The sequence below is a fragment of the Phycodurus eques genome, chromosome 1 (assembly GCF_024500275.1).
Source record: "Phycodurus eques isolate BA_2022a chromosome 1, UOR_Pequ_1.1, whole genome shotgun sequence".
In the NCBI taxonomy this organism is placed as follows: Eukaryota; Metazoa; Chordata; class Actinopteri; order Syngnathiformes; family Syngnathidae; genus Phycodurus; species Phycodurus eques.
This window is the reverse complement of record NC_084525.1, coordinates 26,299,018-26,314,629: the sequence shown is the minus strand read 5'-3', so window position 1 is coordinate 26,314,629 and position 15,612 is coordinate 26,299,018. Positions and strand designations below refer to the sequence as shown.

At 44.6% G+C, this 15,612-nt stretch overlaps 2 protein-coding genes across 3 annotated transcripts; both read right to left on the bottom strand.

Moving 5' to 3' along the window:
* Positions 1–8,427: 8,427 nt before the first annotated feature.
* On the bottom strand, positions 8,428–12,764 carry wu:fa11c10 (protein FAM110A). 2 transcript variants are annotated; one of them, XM_061696183.1, is made up of 2 exons: positions 12,307–12,764; positions 8,428–11,286 (listed from the first exon to the last, which is right to left on the bottom strand). In XM_061696183.1, the coding sequence occupies exon 2, from the start codon at positions 11,237–11,239 to the stop codon at positions 9,878–9,880; it is 1,362 nt and encodes a 453-aa protein (XP_061552167.1). In that variant the 5' UTR covers positions 11,240–11,286; positions 12,307–12,764; the 3' UTR covers positions 8,428–9,877. The 2 variants fall into 2 exon arrangements, with proteins under 2 accessions (XP_061552167.1, XP_061552077.1); XM_061696093.1 differs by having other exon boundaries at positions 8,429–11,249.
* Positions 9,878–11,239, bottom strand: LOC133414018 (protein FAM110A-like). Its single transcript, XM_061699058.1, has one exon. It carries the CDS (start codon positions 11,237–11,239, stop codon positions 9,878–9,880), a length of 1,362 nt encoding a protein of 453 aa, XP_061555042.1.
* Positions 12,765–15,612: the final 2,848 nt, after the last annotated feature.

Below are 15,612 nucleotides of genomic sequence, written 5' to 3'. Positions count from 1 at the left end.
GGATGAACAGAGATAAGCGGAGCCCAAAGCAATGCCTTGCAACAACGTGCTAAGCTAACACAGACAACCCACATTCTCTTTCCCACGGGATACGCACACAAACATGTGCACGCACACACAAACACACACACACAAATATAGTAAAAAAAAAAAAAAACACACAGAGATCCCATCTGGCTTAGTGGCTTAATCAGCTTATCACATGCAGAATGTCAATATGAAGCTCTGACAAACTGTACATTAATGCTATTCCGGAGATCAGGACATACAGTACCGAAATGAGCCAGCTCTTATTTTTGTTTATTGAAACTGTAAACTTTTAAGTTGGATGTAAACACCCATGTCCGAATGAAATTGACCCCATTTGAAAGCATTCGGATTATGAGCATTGATTCCTAACAGTGTTCACAGCAATCGAACCAAATTTTAATAAAATGATGTGTTGATGTTCTGTAGATTAGAAGAAGCTGGAAGACCAGGAAGGACCTTCTGTCTTCATGCAACACATTTACCAAAACAGGTAGTGTGCATGTCATTTGTAATAGAAGTGTAGGCCTACAGCATGTACCAAACGAACAGAGGTGGAACAGTCCAAATTACCTTTCGGTTCTCAATGGGAATAGGCCTACAGCAAAAAGCCCAATACAAAGAGATAGAAATGGGTATAGTGTAACCAATATGGAAGCGGAGGTGAACATATATCCTATCATATCCCATATTCCGTCATATAAAATTCCACTTTTGAGGCCTGTTTTCAAAAGTTTTCAGGTTCCAAAACACTGGGCCATCCATTTTCAACACCGCTTGTCCTCATTAGGATCAGGGGTGAAACTGAGCCGATACCAGCCGACTTCGTGCAAGAGTTGGGGTACACCCTACACTGGTCTTCAATCACAGGACACATATAGACAAACAACTGTTGGAGGTAGAAAACAAGCGAACAAAGAAAGGTTGCGGCCCGGGTTTAGCCTTTCGACCGTTCAAACCTCTTACCCAGTTATTTTATTCTGGTTGAGGTGATTCTTCAAATGGTTAGCCTGAATGCAAAGTTTAACAATTTATTCGAAAATACAGAGTCAAACAATAAGGTTGGTGAAGGTCCAGCACTGGGATCTTACACACATGGCTCGGAATAGCGTCTGTTCGAAAGAGACCCCGGAGGTTTTCGTCGTAGTGTTTTATCGTCCAAAGATTGCTTCCCCCATCATGCAGTCTTGGACCAATCCTAGCTTCGCGTTGGTGTCTGGGTATGTTCGGAAATTCTGTCCGACGCTCTCACTGCGCCTCGAGATTGTGGTACTCAGAGACAGAAGGCGCTCCATTTACTGACTTGACTAATGAATGTGTTGGCTATTGGCAGGGAAACGTCAGTACATCCGCCATATTGAATGTGTCAGTTCTGCTTGTATCGAACGGCGCACTCCAAGAACGCCCCGAGTTTCCGAAGTTTCCGGGGTGCAGAGAGCAGCCCTGGAGTGAGTTTCCCAACGTACCCTCTGTTGATATTTTGTGCAGATGTTGTGTCGGTGCAACTAAGTGTAATGGAAGTATGTCTGGGTGTGTATCTGTAATGGCATGTATCAAGCAACACGTGTATGCAGTGTTGTGTAAGCGTGCAGCCAGTAATTTCTATCACAACCAATCACACAAACATCCAAACCTTTTCACAATTGTCTTCAATGAACTTAAGATGGAACATTTAAGTTGGTAATTGTTTGAAATGGGAATGGACTTTTTGCACACCATTGTATTAAGAATTTCCAGCGGGTTCAAATCCCGGCCGGCCCCGTCTGTGTTGACTTTGCATGTTCTCACCGTGCCTGCGTGGGTCATCCTCCTACATCCAAAAACATGCATGGTAGGTTGATTGAGGACTCAAAATTGCCCGTAGGTGTGAATGGGAGTGCGGATGGTTGTTTGTTTGTATGTGCCCTGCGATTGGCTGGCAACCAGTTCAAGGTGTACCCCGGCTCTCACCCGAAGATAGCTGGGATAGGCTCTAGCACACCCGTGACCCTCCTGAGGATAAGCGGTACGGAAGATGAATGAATGAATGAAAAAACTATTCAGTTACCTGGCCCTGTGTGAAAAAGTAATGCCCCCTAAACCTAATAACTGTTTGGGTCATCCTCAACAGCAACAACTGAAATCAAGCGTTTTCTATAACTGGTAATGAGTCTTTCACATCTCTGTGGAGATATTTTCGCACACTCCTCCTTGCATAATTGTTTGAATTCAGCAAAAATGTTGAGTTTTTGAGCATTAACGACCATTTTTAGGTCATACCACTGCATTTCAATCACATACAAGTCTGGAGCTTGACTAGGCCACCCAAAACATTTTGTTTTTGTAACCACTGTGAAGTTGACTTGCTGGTGTGTTTTGGATTGTTATCCTGCTGTAGAAGCCACGTGCGCTTCACCTTTAGGTCACAAACTGATGGGTGAACATTCTTCTTCACGACTTTCTGTTAAAGAGCAGAATGCATGGCTCCATCAATCACAGCAAGTTGTCCTAGTCCCGAATGAGCATGGCAGCCCAACACCATCACACTACCACCACTGTTTGACTGTTGGTATGATGTTCTTTTTCTGAAATGCTGTGCTACATTCACGCCCGATGTAACAAGATACACACCTTCCAAAAAGCTCAGCTTTCATCTCGTCAGTCCATATAATGTTCTACCAAAAGTCAGATGTTTTTTGTTTTGTTTTTTTGCAAAAGAAAAATGAGCCTTTATGTTATTTTTGGTCAGCAGTGGTTTGGGCCTTGGAACTCTGCCATGGATGCCATTTTTGCGCAGTCTCTTCCTTATTGTTGTCATGCACACTGACCTTAACTGAGGCAAGGGAGGCCTGCAGTTCTTTAGAAGTTGTCCTGAGTTCCTTTTTGACCTCCTGGATGAGTCATTGCTCTTTTCTCTTGGTGTAATCTTTGTAGGCCGGCCACTCCTGGTAGGTTCACCAATGTTCCATGTTTTCTCCATGTGAGGATAATGGCTCTCCCTATGGTTCGCTGCAATTCTAAAGCTTTAGAAATGGCTTTTGCAACCCTTTCCAGACTGAAAGATGTCAATTATTTATTTCTAAACTGTTCTGGAATTTCTTTGGATCGTGTCATTTTGTTGTCGTGTTTTTAGATCTTTTACCAGACTTAATTTTGTCGGGACAGATTTTGTTTAAGTGATTACTTGATTGAACAGGTCTGGAGGTAATCATGCTTTGGTGTGATCAATGAAAATTAACCAAAAATTGTAATTAGGCAGAACTAATTCATGATTAGTTACTTTTTCACACAGGACCAGGTAACTTAAATCACCATTTAAAAACAGCATTTTAAGATAACTTGGGTTATAATTGTCTGATATTTACATTTGTTTGATGATCTTAAACCTTAAAGTGGGGAAACTATGCAAAAATATAAGAATTTTTGAAGGGGGGTCAATGCTTTTTCACAGCACTGCATGATTACAAGCTGACCGAAGCTTTCTAAACTCGTTCATTGCATGTCCAACCTACAATGAGCTATCGAGGAAGCTTGGTGCATTTGTAGCATAAAATAATATAATAGGCCCATAGCAGAGGCTGTTAACAAGAAGGCCTGAGACATGCAACACAGCCCACATAAGCAGTGTGTGTGTGTGTGTGTGTGTGTGTGTGTGTGTGTGTGCGTGCAAAAGAGAGAGAGAGAGAGAATGTGTGTGTGTTCTGACTGCATGCCAGAACCCAGTTGATCTCTTAGTAAATATGAACATATGGTCAGTCAGCCAAGGAGGAAGCATGAGTGCATGGCACTGACGTTGATGCTTGTTTGCGTGCATTGTCCATGGAAAGCACAGCAGGCGGAGATGTCCCGGGACATGCGTTCCGACTTACCAAAAAGCCGCCGGGTCAGAGGAGTCCGTTCTCGGTTATGTAACTACGATTCTGTCACGGTGTGAAAACATGGGAATTAGCTCATGCTTTACATGGCGTTATGAGCAAGCGGTTCCAACATGGCTCCAACATAAACAATCTGTCGTAATATCTCAGACTGTTCCTGATAGGAAGTGCCAGTGGATAGCACTGTCGCCTCAGATAAACAAAGTTCTGGTTCAGCATTGACTCAGGCCTTTCGAAACGCATACATTGAATACATTGTTCATTGAAGATAGAACATCTAGGTAATTGCTTTTACTCTCGCGTTTTAATTTGATAATTTGTCTTTTGTACTTTGACTGTTGTTTAGTTTACATGTGTCCTGCTTTTATGTTGAGGACAGCTAGGGGCAATCGGTGCAGTGGCATTAGGGAGGCCAAGAGGGAGTACTCCAGGAGGATCGTCCACTGTATCAGTAACAGCAGTGACACCAGGAGTCTGTAGTGAGGTATTCAGACCATTACGGACTACAAACCCTTACCACAGACCTGTGACAGCTCAGTGCTGTCACTGACCCGGGACAGCGTGAGATGATCAAAGCACGTAAAGCCCAGGGCCCAGATAACATACCTGGTCGTGTTCTGAGGGACTGCGCAGCTGAACACACAGATGTCTTCACGGACAACTTTATCACCTCCTTGAGTCATGCTGTTGTCCCCACGTGCTTCAAAGCCACCACCATCATCACAGTCCCGAAGAAGTAGTCTCTCTCCTGCCTCAATGACTTCCGTCTGGTAACGCCATCCTGATGAAGTGCTTCAAGCAGCTAGTCATGCACCACATAAAGCCCCCCGCCGCCCTCCTCGGACCTCTTCCAATTTGCATATCGGTCCAACCGGTCGGCCGATGATGCCATCTCCACCGCCCTCCAATCTGGCCTCAGACACCAGGACTCGAAGGACTCATGTCAGAATGCTGTTCATGGACTTCAGCTCTGTATTTAATCCCATCATCCTGATTCACAAACTAGACCAGCTGGGGCTCAACACTTCGATGTGCAACTGGCTGCTGGACTTTCAGGCAGGGAGTACAGGTCGGCAGCAACACATCCAACACCATCACCCTGAACACAGGGGCTCCTCAAGGATGTGTGTTGAGCCCCCTCCTCTTCACCATGCTGACCTATGACTGCACATGATACAAAGCTCCAACCTCTTCATCAAGTATGCAGACGAATTGTGGTGGGTCTCATCCGAAACGGGGACAAGACAGACTACAGGAGTGAGGTGAGCCGCCTGGCCGGGTGGTGCACGGACAACAATCTCTCCCTGAACATGGAGTAAACCAAGGAGATTGTTGTGGACTTCAGCAGAGTGCACTCCCAGCATCCTCACATCAACAGTCCTGTGGTGGAGAGGGTGCGCAGCACCAAGTTCCTGGGAGTGCACGTCACTGAGAACCTCTGCTGGATCAACATCATCTCATCTCTGGCTAAGAAAGCTCACCAGCGTCTCTCCTTCCTGCGCAAGCTGAGAAGAGCCAGAGCCCCGACCCCCATCATGTGCTCGTTCTACAGAGGGACCATAGAGAGCATCCTGACCAACTGCATCACTGTGTGGTACGTAGCCTGGACTGCATCCTGCCGCAAGACACTCCATCGCATCGTGTGGGCCGCTGAGAAGATCATCGGAACCCCTCTTCCCTCTCTGCAGGACATTTACAGCACCCACCTCACCCGCAAAGCCCTTCACATAGCGGGGGATGCCACCCATCGGTCACACAGCCTCTTCAGTCTGCTGCCATCAGGGAGGAGACTGCGGAGTCTACGGGCCAGGACTGGCCGACTCAAAGACAGTTTTATTAATCAGGCTGTCAGGAAGCTGAACTTGGCCAGCTCTTTGCCCTCTACCTTTCTTGTCCTCTGCCCACCTGAACCCCCACGCACATGCACACACACGCGCACACCTCCCCACACTGCCTTCTAATTTGTAAATGTCTTTATGTGCCTTGGTACTCAGACTTTGACTATGTTTCACATGTATCCTAATCTTTGTTATTTGCACATTTAATTAATACTTTTTATACTGTATATACCATAGTTTTTTTTAGTTTCTTTATACTGATGTTTATTATTTATACTTTTGTTTTGCACCGTGGGCCCTTGACTACCCTAGTTTCAATCCTCTGTATGTCCTACGCAGATTGTAGAATTGACAATAAAATTAATTTGTACCTTATTCTTGTTTTAATCATATTTTTTGCCTCTGTAAAGCACTATGGATTTGCCTTGTGTCTGAATGGTGCTACAGGAATAAACCTGCCTTGCCAGTTGAAAACAAAATTGTCTTTGATGTTTCAGAAAATGTATGCTAAAAATTGTCTTCGATAAAAGTGAAATTGTTTATAGGGCCACGGAAAACTCAAGTTGTGTAATGTTTACAAAAACACGTTAGGTTCAATGAAGACTCAAAATTGTCAGTTTCTCTCCCTGAAAATCCATGTTGGGTTAATTGAAAAGTAAATTGTCTCTGATGTTTACAAAAAATGTACAATAGATCAATTGAAAACTAGATTGTCTTCCTTAACAAAATTGTGCATTAGGTTCATTAAAGACTCAAAATTGTCAATGTTTACAAAAACAAGTTAGGTTCACTGAAGCCTCAATTGTCTTTGTTTACCAAAACACCTTGGGATCACTAAAGACTCCAAATTGGCTTCATTGTTTACAAAGAAATGTTCATTGCATTCATTTCAGCCTTAAAATTGGCTTTGATGTTTCTAAAAACAAGTTAGCTAAGTTCACTGAAGTCAATGTTTTTTATGTTTACAAACAAGTGGCTATGTCATTAGGTTCAATGCAGATTCTAAATTGTTTTCAATGTTGATGAAAACATACGGTTCACTGAAGAATGAAAATTTGGTGTTGCTTAAAAACAATTCACTAAAGACTCAATTGTCTTTTATGTTAAGAAAAATAAGCATGTTTGGTCGATGAAGATTTGAAATTGTGTTCAATATTTTTGAGAAGTTATATTTAGGGTCACTGAAGATTTATCATTGATGTTTATACAAAAATTGTTGGGTTCATTGAATTCTAAATTGTCTTTGATGTTTCAAAAAAACAAGGATGTTTCATTCAATTAAGACTTAAAATTGTCTAAAAATTTTAAATATATAAAAGTATGTTATGTTCGCTGAAGAATCAATTGTCTTTGAAAAAACATTGTTAGGCTTTATGAAGATTAAAAATGATCCCCAATATTTACGAAAACACCTTAGATCACGCCGGTGACTCTAAATTGTCGTCAGTTTTGACAAAAACATTGTTCAAGACTTTACTTGCTTCCCTCCTGCCACACACGAACAAAAAGATTACCCCCTTGTATGAGGCTATAAGGAAGAAAAAGAAGCTGTCCCAATGCCCAGCGTGAGCCTGCAGATAGCAACGTGGCGCCCCACAGCAGCCGCATGATCAGACCTAGTATGTTAGAAGGCTGTCGATCCAAACCACACGTTGGGGATCACATATGCCATGATATCATACTTGGAAGGGAGTGTGACTTTTGACAAGCTCTTCATGACTGCTGAAGCTGTATTGGGACGAGTGTGAGATTGTCACATGGGGAAAACTGCACGAACACAGGATCCAATTCAAACACGTACGCGGGCATACACACACACACACACACACAGTCAATGGACTTGCATCAAAATGTACAAGTCTCTTCTTAACACCACAACCCAACAAATAACAGATTTTGTCAGTAATGGTTTTGGTAGTATTTTGTGAACAACAGTGAAAACCTACCGTGTTCTCATTGGTGGAGCTAAAAACAAACAAACAAACAAAAGTAAAAACAAACAGTAGTCAAAACAGTTGGTCATAACAATTCGGAACCACAGATGTGCTTTTTTCCCCCCATTTTTAGGTGACTTATTCCAAAAGTAGGAGCAGCCTCGACAAGGGGTGAAAAGAAGACGATATGCACGAGAAGTGTGACTCCAGTGTCGCCATGCGTGTCGTCACTTGTTATCAATGGTTTTTTTTATTTTTTATTGTATTGGTTCTACTATTGACATTAACTCCTTTTAACACTTTGACTCAATTGTGGAAAATGTTCCTTAAAATATTACCGCTACAGCTAATAGGTGTTCTGATGGGCACATTTTATTCCTACTTAGAGAAAAGCCACAACAGGGGATGGAACCTATGCAATTTGCTAGCGGCGCTATAGGGAGCCTCGAAGGATGGCTGACATCGGCCCATATTAATGACACAACTGGAAACCCTGGAAACACCACAATGACATGTTCGGATTCTGGAACCTCTCTATTCCTTCTTGCAGGCCTGTTGGTAGGTACACTGTTTGCTACTCATTTTATATGTCAATTATTTAATTTAAGGTGTCTTCGCTTATCCATCTTCCTGGTTTTTGGACTGGTCGCCAGGCGATCACAGGGCAAAGAGAGACAACCAACCATTCAGACATTTATACCGATGGGCAATTTAGTCTTCAATGAACCTACATGCATGTTTTTGCAAGGTGGGAGTACCCAGAGAAACCCCACGCAAGCAGGGAGAAAACATGCAAATGCCACACAGGAAGGCCAGAGCTGAGATTCAAATCCAGAGATAGAATTAGCTTGACAAAAAAGAAATACACAAATAAAATCAACACAGACAATGTGAATGTTCTTGAACTGTGTTTTAATATTAGCTTCAAAGACGCCATTTTAAAGCCTCTCGGACCTCAGGAGTCTTTGGGCATCCGCATTTCTGGGCTACTGTCACACCTCTGTCACATATGACAGCTAAAAATAGAAATGTGCTGGGGGGGAACTAAAAAGACTGTGGTAAGATGTAGACACCCCCTCGATGACATTTTCGTTCTCACATATGCCTGCCACTGTATTTCCATGCGTGTGTGTCCATTTCATCCTATATAATTGTTGTGGTAAATATGAATAGATTGCACTTCAGACTGAATTCTGTACACGTGTTAATTGTACAGCGGCTGTACAAGTGGTGAGAAAATACATTAAATTACATTTTCCAAATAAATATTGGTCCATTTGTGTTAGTATGCCAAATACTTCTTTTCCTGAGACACTTGTTCAAATCCACGAGTGAACTCTTTAGTATACATATAACAGGGGTGGGCTCAAGTCCTCCGAGGGATTATTAAAAAACATTATCCTTGTCAATTAGTTTTATGAACAATTGTGGCTTAAATGATGTAGGTCTTCGTACAACAGTTCCTGTGAGGTTTTATTTGTTTTAAAATTGCCTAGCAGGGTGCAAAAAAAAACTCTCTCAAGCGCTACCTTGCCCACCCCTGATCGAACCCTTTTGTGTGTGGAAAGGATTTTTTTTTTTTTCGTGTTACTTGTTCTTCATTTTACCAGCCTTGTGCTGGGACATGTGTGGTCAACATGATTTATCACAGTCTTATCCCTAAAAGGAGTGCATGCGTGTGCCTGTGTTTCACCAACACACACACACACACAAATTTAGACTGCTAGCATATTGATGTTAACTGGCTTGAAAAATGTGTGTTGGTGCAACGAACGTACGTAGTGCATGCGTGCTTTGTTGGCATAAAGTGCCAAATTTACACAAACATTACACTTGCATGCCACCAGAAACGAGTACAATTACAGTCCTGCAGCCAAAGGTGATTTTGAAAAATACAAAATGTGTTAATGGAAGCTTTTTTTGTGACTTTTCACAGCATCAGCGAGGTGCTCTGTGCTACACCCACACGCACATTCACACTAACACAGTACCACTCTCGTCAGTCTATTATTGCTTACAGATACAACGTAACATTGTACATTGTTGATGTCAAAGAGGAGGGGAAGTGGACTTGAACAGCATGTTCCAACTTCCTCAAAAGTCTACAAACGTGAAATGTGAGTCTTCATCGTAGAGACTTGAAAATGTTGGACGTAAGGCCACAAAAGATGAAAAGACTGGCTTCCCTTCTTCATATAAATACAAAAATAAGTGGAGTTTTAGTCTATACGTTCGAAACGGCGCCGTTAGCATCTCTTGCCTGTCGGATGCCGTAGAGCCACTTGATGACTCGGGCGTTCCTCTCGATGACGGAGATGCCGTAGGGGATGCGCTCGTTGCCTCGGGCGGGCCCGTCCTCGTCATCATAGTCCTCTCGGCCTCTCTCGGCTTCGTCCCCGCACTCCGAGCTGGGCGTGCTGACGCTGCGGAGCTTGGAGATGGACACGATGTCCGAGTTGGCCCTGGTGAAGCGCTCCACTCCGCCCATGCCCTCCACCTCGTCGGGATCCAGCCCGCAGTAGTTGAAGAAGCGCTCCAGGTCGGCCGTGGCCCGGGAATAGCGGTCGCTCAGGTCTGACTTGGAGCGGTGCAATGACGGGTGCTTACGGGCGGAACCCTTGGAGCTGGCGTTGGACAAACGGGTGAAGGCGGGGGAAGCGGGCGGGATCATCCCTGCACGGACCAGCATGGGACTGGGCGGCAGGTAAGAAGGGGGCGAGGGTGTGGTTCGTGTGGTGGTGTTGGATTGGGGCTGAGGTGGGTTGTGGGGTGCTGGCGGTGGTGGTGGGGGGACCAGGGGGTTCGCTACTTGACCCTGGGCAGTTTGTCGGGGCCTGAGTTGGGGCCTATGGGGCTTCCTAATTTCTGCGTGGGGTCGAACATCCACCCTGCGTACCGTGACGGTATTTGGAGAGACGTAGGCTGACGGGACGCAGATGCGGGGCGCCCGTGCTGGGACAGGGGGGGGACGATGGCCGGAGTTGAGTGGGGACGACGTGCATGACGAGATGGATGAGGAGGCGGTGGTGCACCGTGGTTTGAGGTTGTTGAGGAGTCGGTTGCTCTTCTCGCGCTCGGCTGACAAGCTGCTGCCGATGCTTTTAGCTCCCGAGGAAGGCGATGACGATGACGGCGAGGTGGAGGACGACGACTGGGAGGAGGGCAGCGGGCCGTCGCATACATCGTTGATAAGGTTGTTCAAAATATCCAAATTGAGACGGGGTCCTCGTCTCCCTCCCGGTCCGTCCCTCACGCCACCGCTGTCCACGTTAGTGGGGCACCGCAGACCTTTTCGGGCTGGGGGAACGCCCATGTGGCACTGCAGAATCATGGCCGGGGGGACGAGAGGTTTGCGGATGATTGGCGGCTTGACCGGAGCCTGCCGCGTCAGCGCCACCTGCTGACTCTTGACATACTTGGCCTTGTCCGCCTCCAGACGCTCCACGGCGCTCAGCTTGCGGGTACCCGGCTCAGCCTGACGGCGAAAGTAGTCGGGCCCTTTGGTGAGGATCCTGAAAGGCATGGCGGAGGTGAAGGGAGCCCCGGCCAGGCGACCCTCTGAGGGCCGCAGGGTCTCCACTGGCATATTGGCGGAGCTGAGTGGGAGCAAGAAGACTTCGCTTTAGTCACAAGCTTTTTGATGACACATTTCATGCAAAACAAAAAGCAGAAGCACAACAGTGGTTATTGTTATCTGCCTCACAGTTCTGAGGTTCAGGGTTCGAATATCGGTTCGAGTTCAGATACTCAGGATTATTCATGCATCCCAAAAACATGCTGCTTGTTTGGTTCATTGAAGACTTCAAATTATCCACTTACGTGAATGGTTGTTAGCAACTAGTCTAAAGTGTACCCTGACACAAGTCAGCTAAGATAGGCCGGAACCCCACCCCCCCCCCTTTTTTTTTTTAGTACTGTACTTATTCAGCTGCACGATACCTACTCTGCTACTCCACAGTCTCAACTTTGCTGCAGCGCTATTTTGTAGCCCTCGGTCTCGTCCAAAAATATTTCTGCATCCATCAACCATCCATTTCCAATGAGCTCCAGCCTATCCAAGCTGACTTTGATTGATGGAATCAAAACATTGGTCGCCACATTTAGACAAATATACATTCACATTCACACCTATGGACAATTTCAAGTCTTCAATTTACCCAACATGGAGCAGAAACAGCATGTTTTTGGAATGAGGGGGAAAGCCGGACAGAGTTCGGGGAGAAAACCCACGCAAGTAGACAGAGAACATACGTCCACACAGGAGACGATTTTCAAACCCCAAACTTCAGAACTGTGAGGCAGATGTGCTAACCGCCCAATGACCGTGCTTCCCCCAACTGTACCATGTATAGTTTTCTGCTTTTGTCCAAAACACATAATTGAATTCCACCCTAAAACTGCTGAGTTGAAAGTTCATGTATGCGTGCGTACAATAATAGAAAAGGACATTTTGGCTTTGATGTCAGTTTTGTTGGCTGTAGGTTCTTGTCGCGCCAAAGGGAGGAGGTCAAAAAGCAAAAGTGAGGCTTTAATGGACAATGAAGCTCCCACATGTCCTCTCTCAGCTTGAAAATCACTCACTTTGTACTTTTGTCTTTTCTCGCAACGCTCCCCCTCCCCCTCACTCCCTCCCAACCCCTTTATCGTGCTTACCGCTCTGTATGCTGATGTTCTCACTCCTCTTTCTCCTCTATCCTTCTTCCCCTTTCCCCCCCAGTCCGTTTTTATTGAATGGCTTCTCCTAGGACAGGCTCTGTCAGGATCAAATTCCACATCGGCCTGGCTCGAATGCCGCTGTCGGGCTCGGCGGTGACCCAGATGGGGGGTTAAGTCGTCTATCGGGGTCACTGGTCAGACTCTTCAAGCAGAGATCAGCTGAGGTGGAACAGCCGGCGAACAACAAAATCCCAAAGTCAACGTGTCCAGATGTGATCCGACACCAACTCCATTCCTGAAGAGTGGAAAAAAGTCCAAAGCAATTGCCTGTGGAGGTCTATTCCTGTCATTGACAAAGGCATGCACAGACGCACTCTTTCTCTTTCTCTTTCTCTTTCCCTCTCCCACACACTCTGGCAGCCAGTCGGGACTCTCCTCAGTACTGAAGTGGAGCAGACGGGACAGCACTTAATACCACGTCTGGTTCAAACAGCTCTCCAATCGCACGCCAGGCCTTGGACCTGGGCGTCGTAAGGGGGTGGAGTTAGAGGCGCAAGTCACACATCCATTGGTTTACCTCGTGAGAGTTCCTGACCAATCGGACCCCTCCCCCCATGTGAGAACAACAGCTCACTGAGGGAGGGATTTCATTCAAACGACAATCCTTTGAAAGGGAGAAAGTGCACGGGGGGGCTTCAACTGGCAAAACAGCTGCAAATACCCTTTTTTTTTTGCAAAATGACATTAAAAACATGTTTACATTAGTTCCTTGACATGTTTTTGGTTTCACAACTGATTCTTGTGTTATTATTTTTATTACATTGTAATAGGACCTTTCAGCAGGCTACTATCGACAGCGGCAAGAGTTTCTGCCCGTTTCTGTTCAACTTTTGTTTTTGTTTCTTTTAGCCACCAACATGACACTTTTTATAGCACTCCACTCTGGATTACATCACCCTTTTTCCTCACCTCCACAAAATTAATCCGCACATTTTTTTAAATTAGTCTTTTTATAGCTGTCTTCCTCAACAACACGTGACCATTTTCTCTCCGACCTTTCTCACTTCAACTCAGAGCCAGATGAGCAGCAGCAGAATGAGCAACAGCAAGCTTGACAGCACACACACACACACACACACACACACACACACAGAGTGATTTGCACGAAGCCAAGGAGGATTTGAATAACTTGATCTTGAAACTGAAATAATCTAATCTATTTCTCGAAGGAGCAGCATTCTCAACTGTGTGAGCATTCAGTTAGGCGTCTCATTAATGGGCAAACAGAGGCGGCGATGGCACCACAGCTGGGCCAATGAAAGGGCTTAAGACACACACCTGCCTTCAAATCCACAGTCCATCTGTTCAGGAGGAAACAACCGAGCTTGTTATGTAATATGTGTCAATAAACCTCTGCCTATTTGCAATTCACCATTCACAAACTCACCTACTCTAAGAACTACTTGCCGAAGAACCTCACCTATTTGGCCTTTCTGGGACATCCTAAAATGGAGCCCAAACACCCTCCTTCTTCCAAGCCACCATATTAGCTGAGGAGCAGCTGGCATTGGCCACCAGCTGATCGCTGGCTGGCTTGACAGCAAAGATTCCAGGAGAGGTCTGACAGGGAGTCGAGGGTCCTTGTGGGGGCAACGCCGGAGAGAGTAGGGTGGCAAACGTCTCAAGATAATGCATACATGTCTATGTATCATTGAGACAAAAATGTAATAAAATGGCTAATAGGAAAGTAGTAATTACTATTTTTATGGCAACATACACACCAGCGTCCTCACACCTGACCTTTTCTTCCTTTTTCAAAATCAAATAATCTGTTGGCCATTTACTTTTAAGGCTGTAAGATAAATTTTAAATTCTACTAAATTGTTTTGGATCATAGCTTGGGATAATATACCGTATTTCGGGTGTAAACTATAACAGCATTTCTTAAGGCCTCTTTATACTCCTGCGCTCACCCACACTGTCGAAAACCAGGAAGAGAGGTTGAGTAAGAATCAATCGATTTTGCAATATAATTCAACGCATCATCTGATCATCTACGTCCATTTGTTCGAGAGGGCACTGTTCCATGGTCGCCATTGTTGTTGCTTTGTCCCTGCAGTCGTCGCCGGAGCCAAGGAACATATGAAAAATCTCAAGGCACACCAATAAACAAAAATGTCTCAAAAAAGTGGGTACATTAATTACTGTATCTACTTCCTCCCATCTAATAGAAGAGCATTTATTTATTCTGTCACTATGTCTCACTGGTATAAATAGATGAACAAAGATATATTATTTCTTGTAAAGAATTTTTCGACCACATATTATAATTACCCAGGACACACCTGAAGAGCGCTCACGTCACAGTAATGTGCCCCGGCACACTGGTTGAGAATCACTGGTGTAGTAAGTCTAGCACCCCAGGAAGGTCAAACATCATATTACACGTTTTGATTTGCTCCTGTGCTCCGAGCCACCGACGGCTGCATGATGACAACCTGGTGGCTGACTTGTGGTGATGAGACACCTGGCCCATATACGCTCAACGACTCCACAACGGCCGTAAAGTGCCCCAACCACATTACATCAATTGACGGCCGAACATCAACATATTCTATAATTTATATTATAAATATTATAAATTATATATTAATGCACCTGTGAGGGCTTCAAACATGCTGCATGGCAATTTTACCAATAATTGGCATAATTTCTTATGCCGTTTTGGTGCATCCCGACACTCAACCAGCGGTGGGCCATTTGTTACAGAGCCACACAGATGGACTGAGGAAAAAAATAAAAAATAATTTATTTAACACACACACACACACACACACACACACACACACACAGTGGGTACGGAAACTTTTCAGACCCCCTTAAATTTTTCACTCTTTGTTATATTACAGGCATTTCTTAAAATAATTTAAGTTCATTTTTCCTCTCATTAATGTACACACAGCACCCCATATTGACAGAAAAAAAAAAAAATTTTGAAATTTTTGCTGATTTATCAAAAAAAAAAGAAAAACTGAAATATCAAACAGCCATAAGTATTCAGACCCATTGCTGTGACACTCATATTTAACTCAGGTGCTGTCCATTTCTTCTGATCATCCTTGATATGGATCTACACACGATATGATGTCATCCTTGAAGGTGTCATGTCACTTGATGAACTTTGTTTTCTCAAATTTGCTCTTTTATGATCCCCTTCATGATGCCCTCTCTGTGGAGAACTGTTATGCTGTTTCCAGTTGTCTCTTCTCGTGTATTGACCTGAAACTTTCTAAACATGCGTCT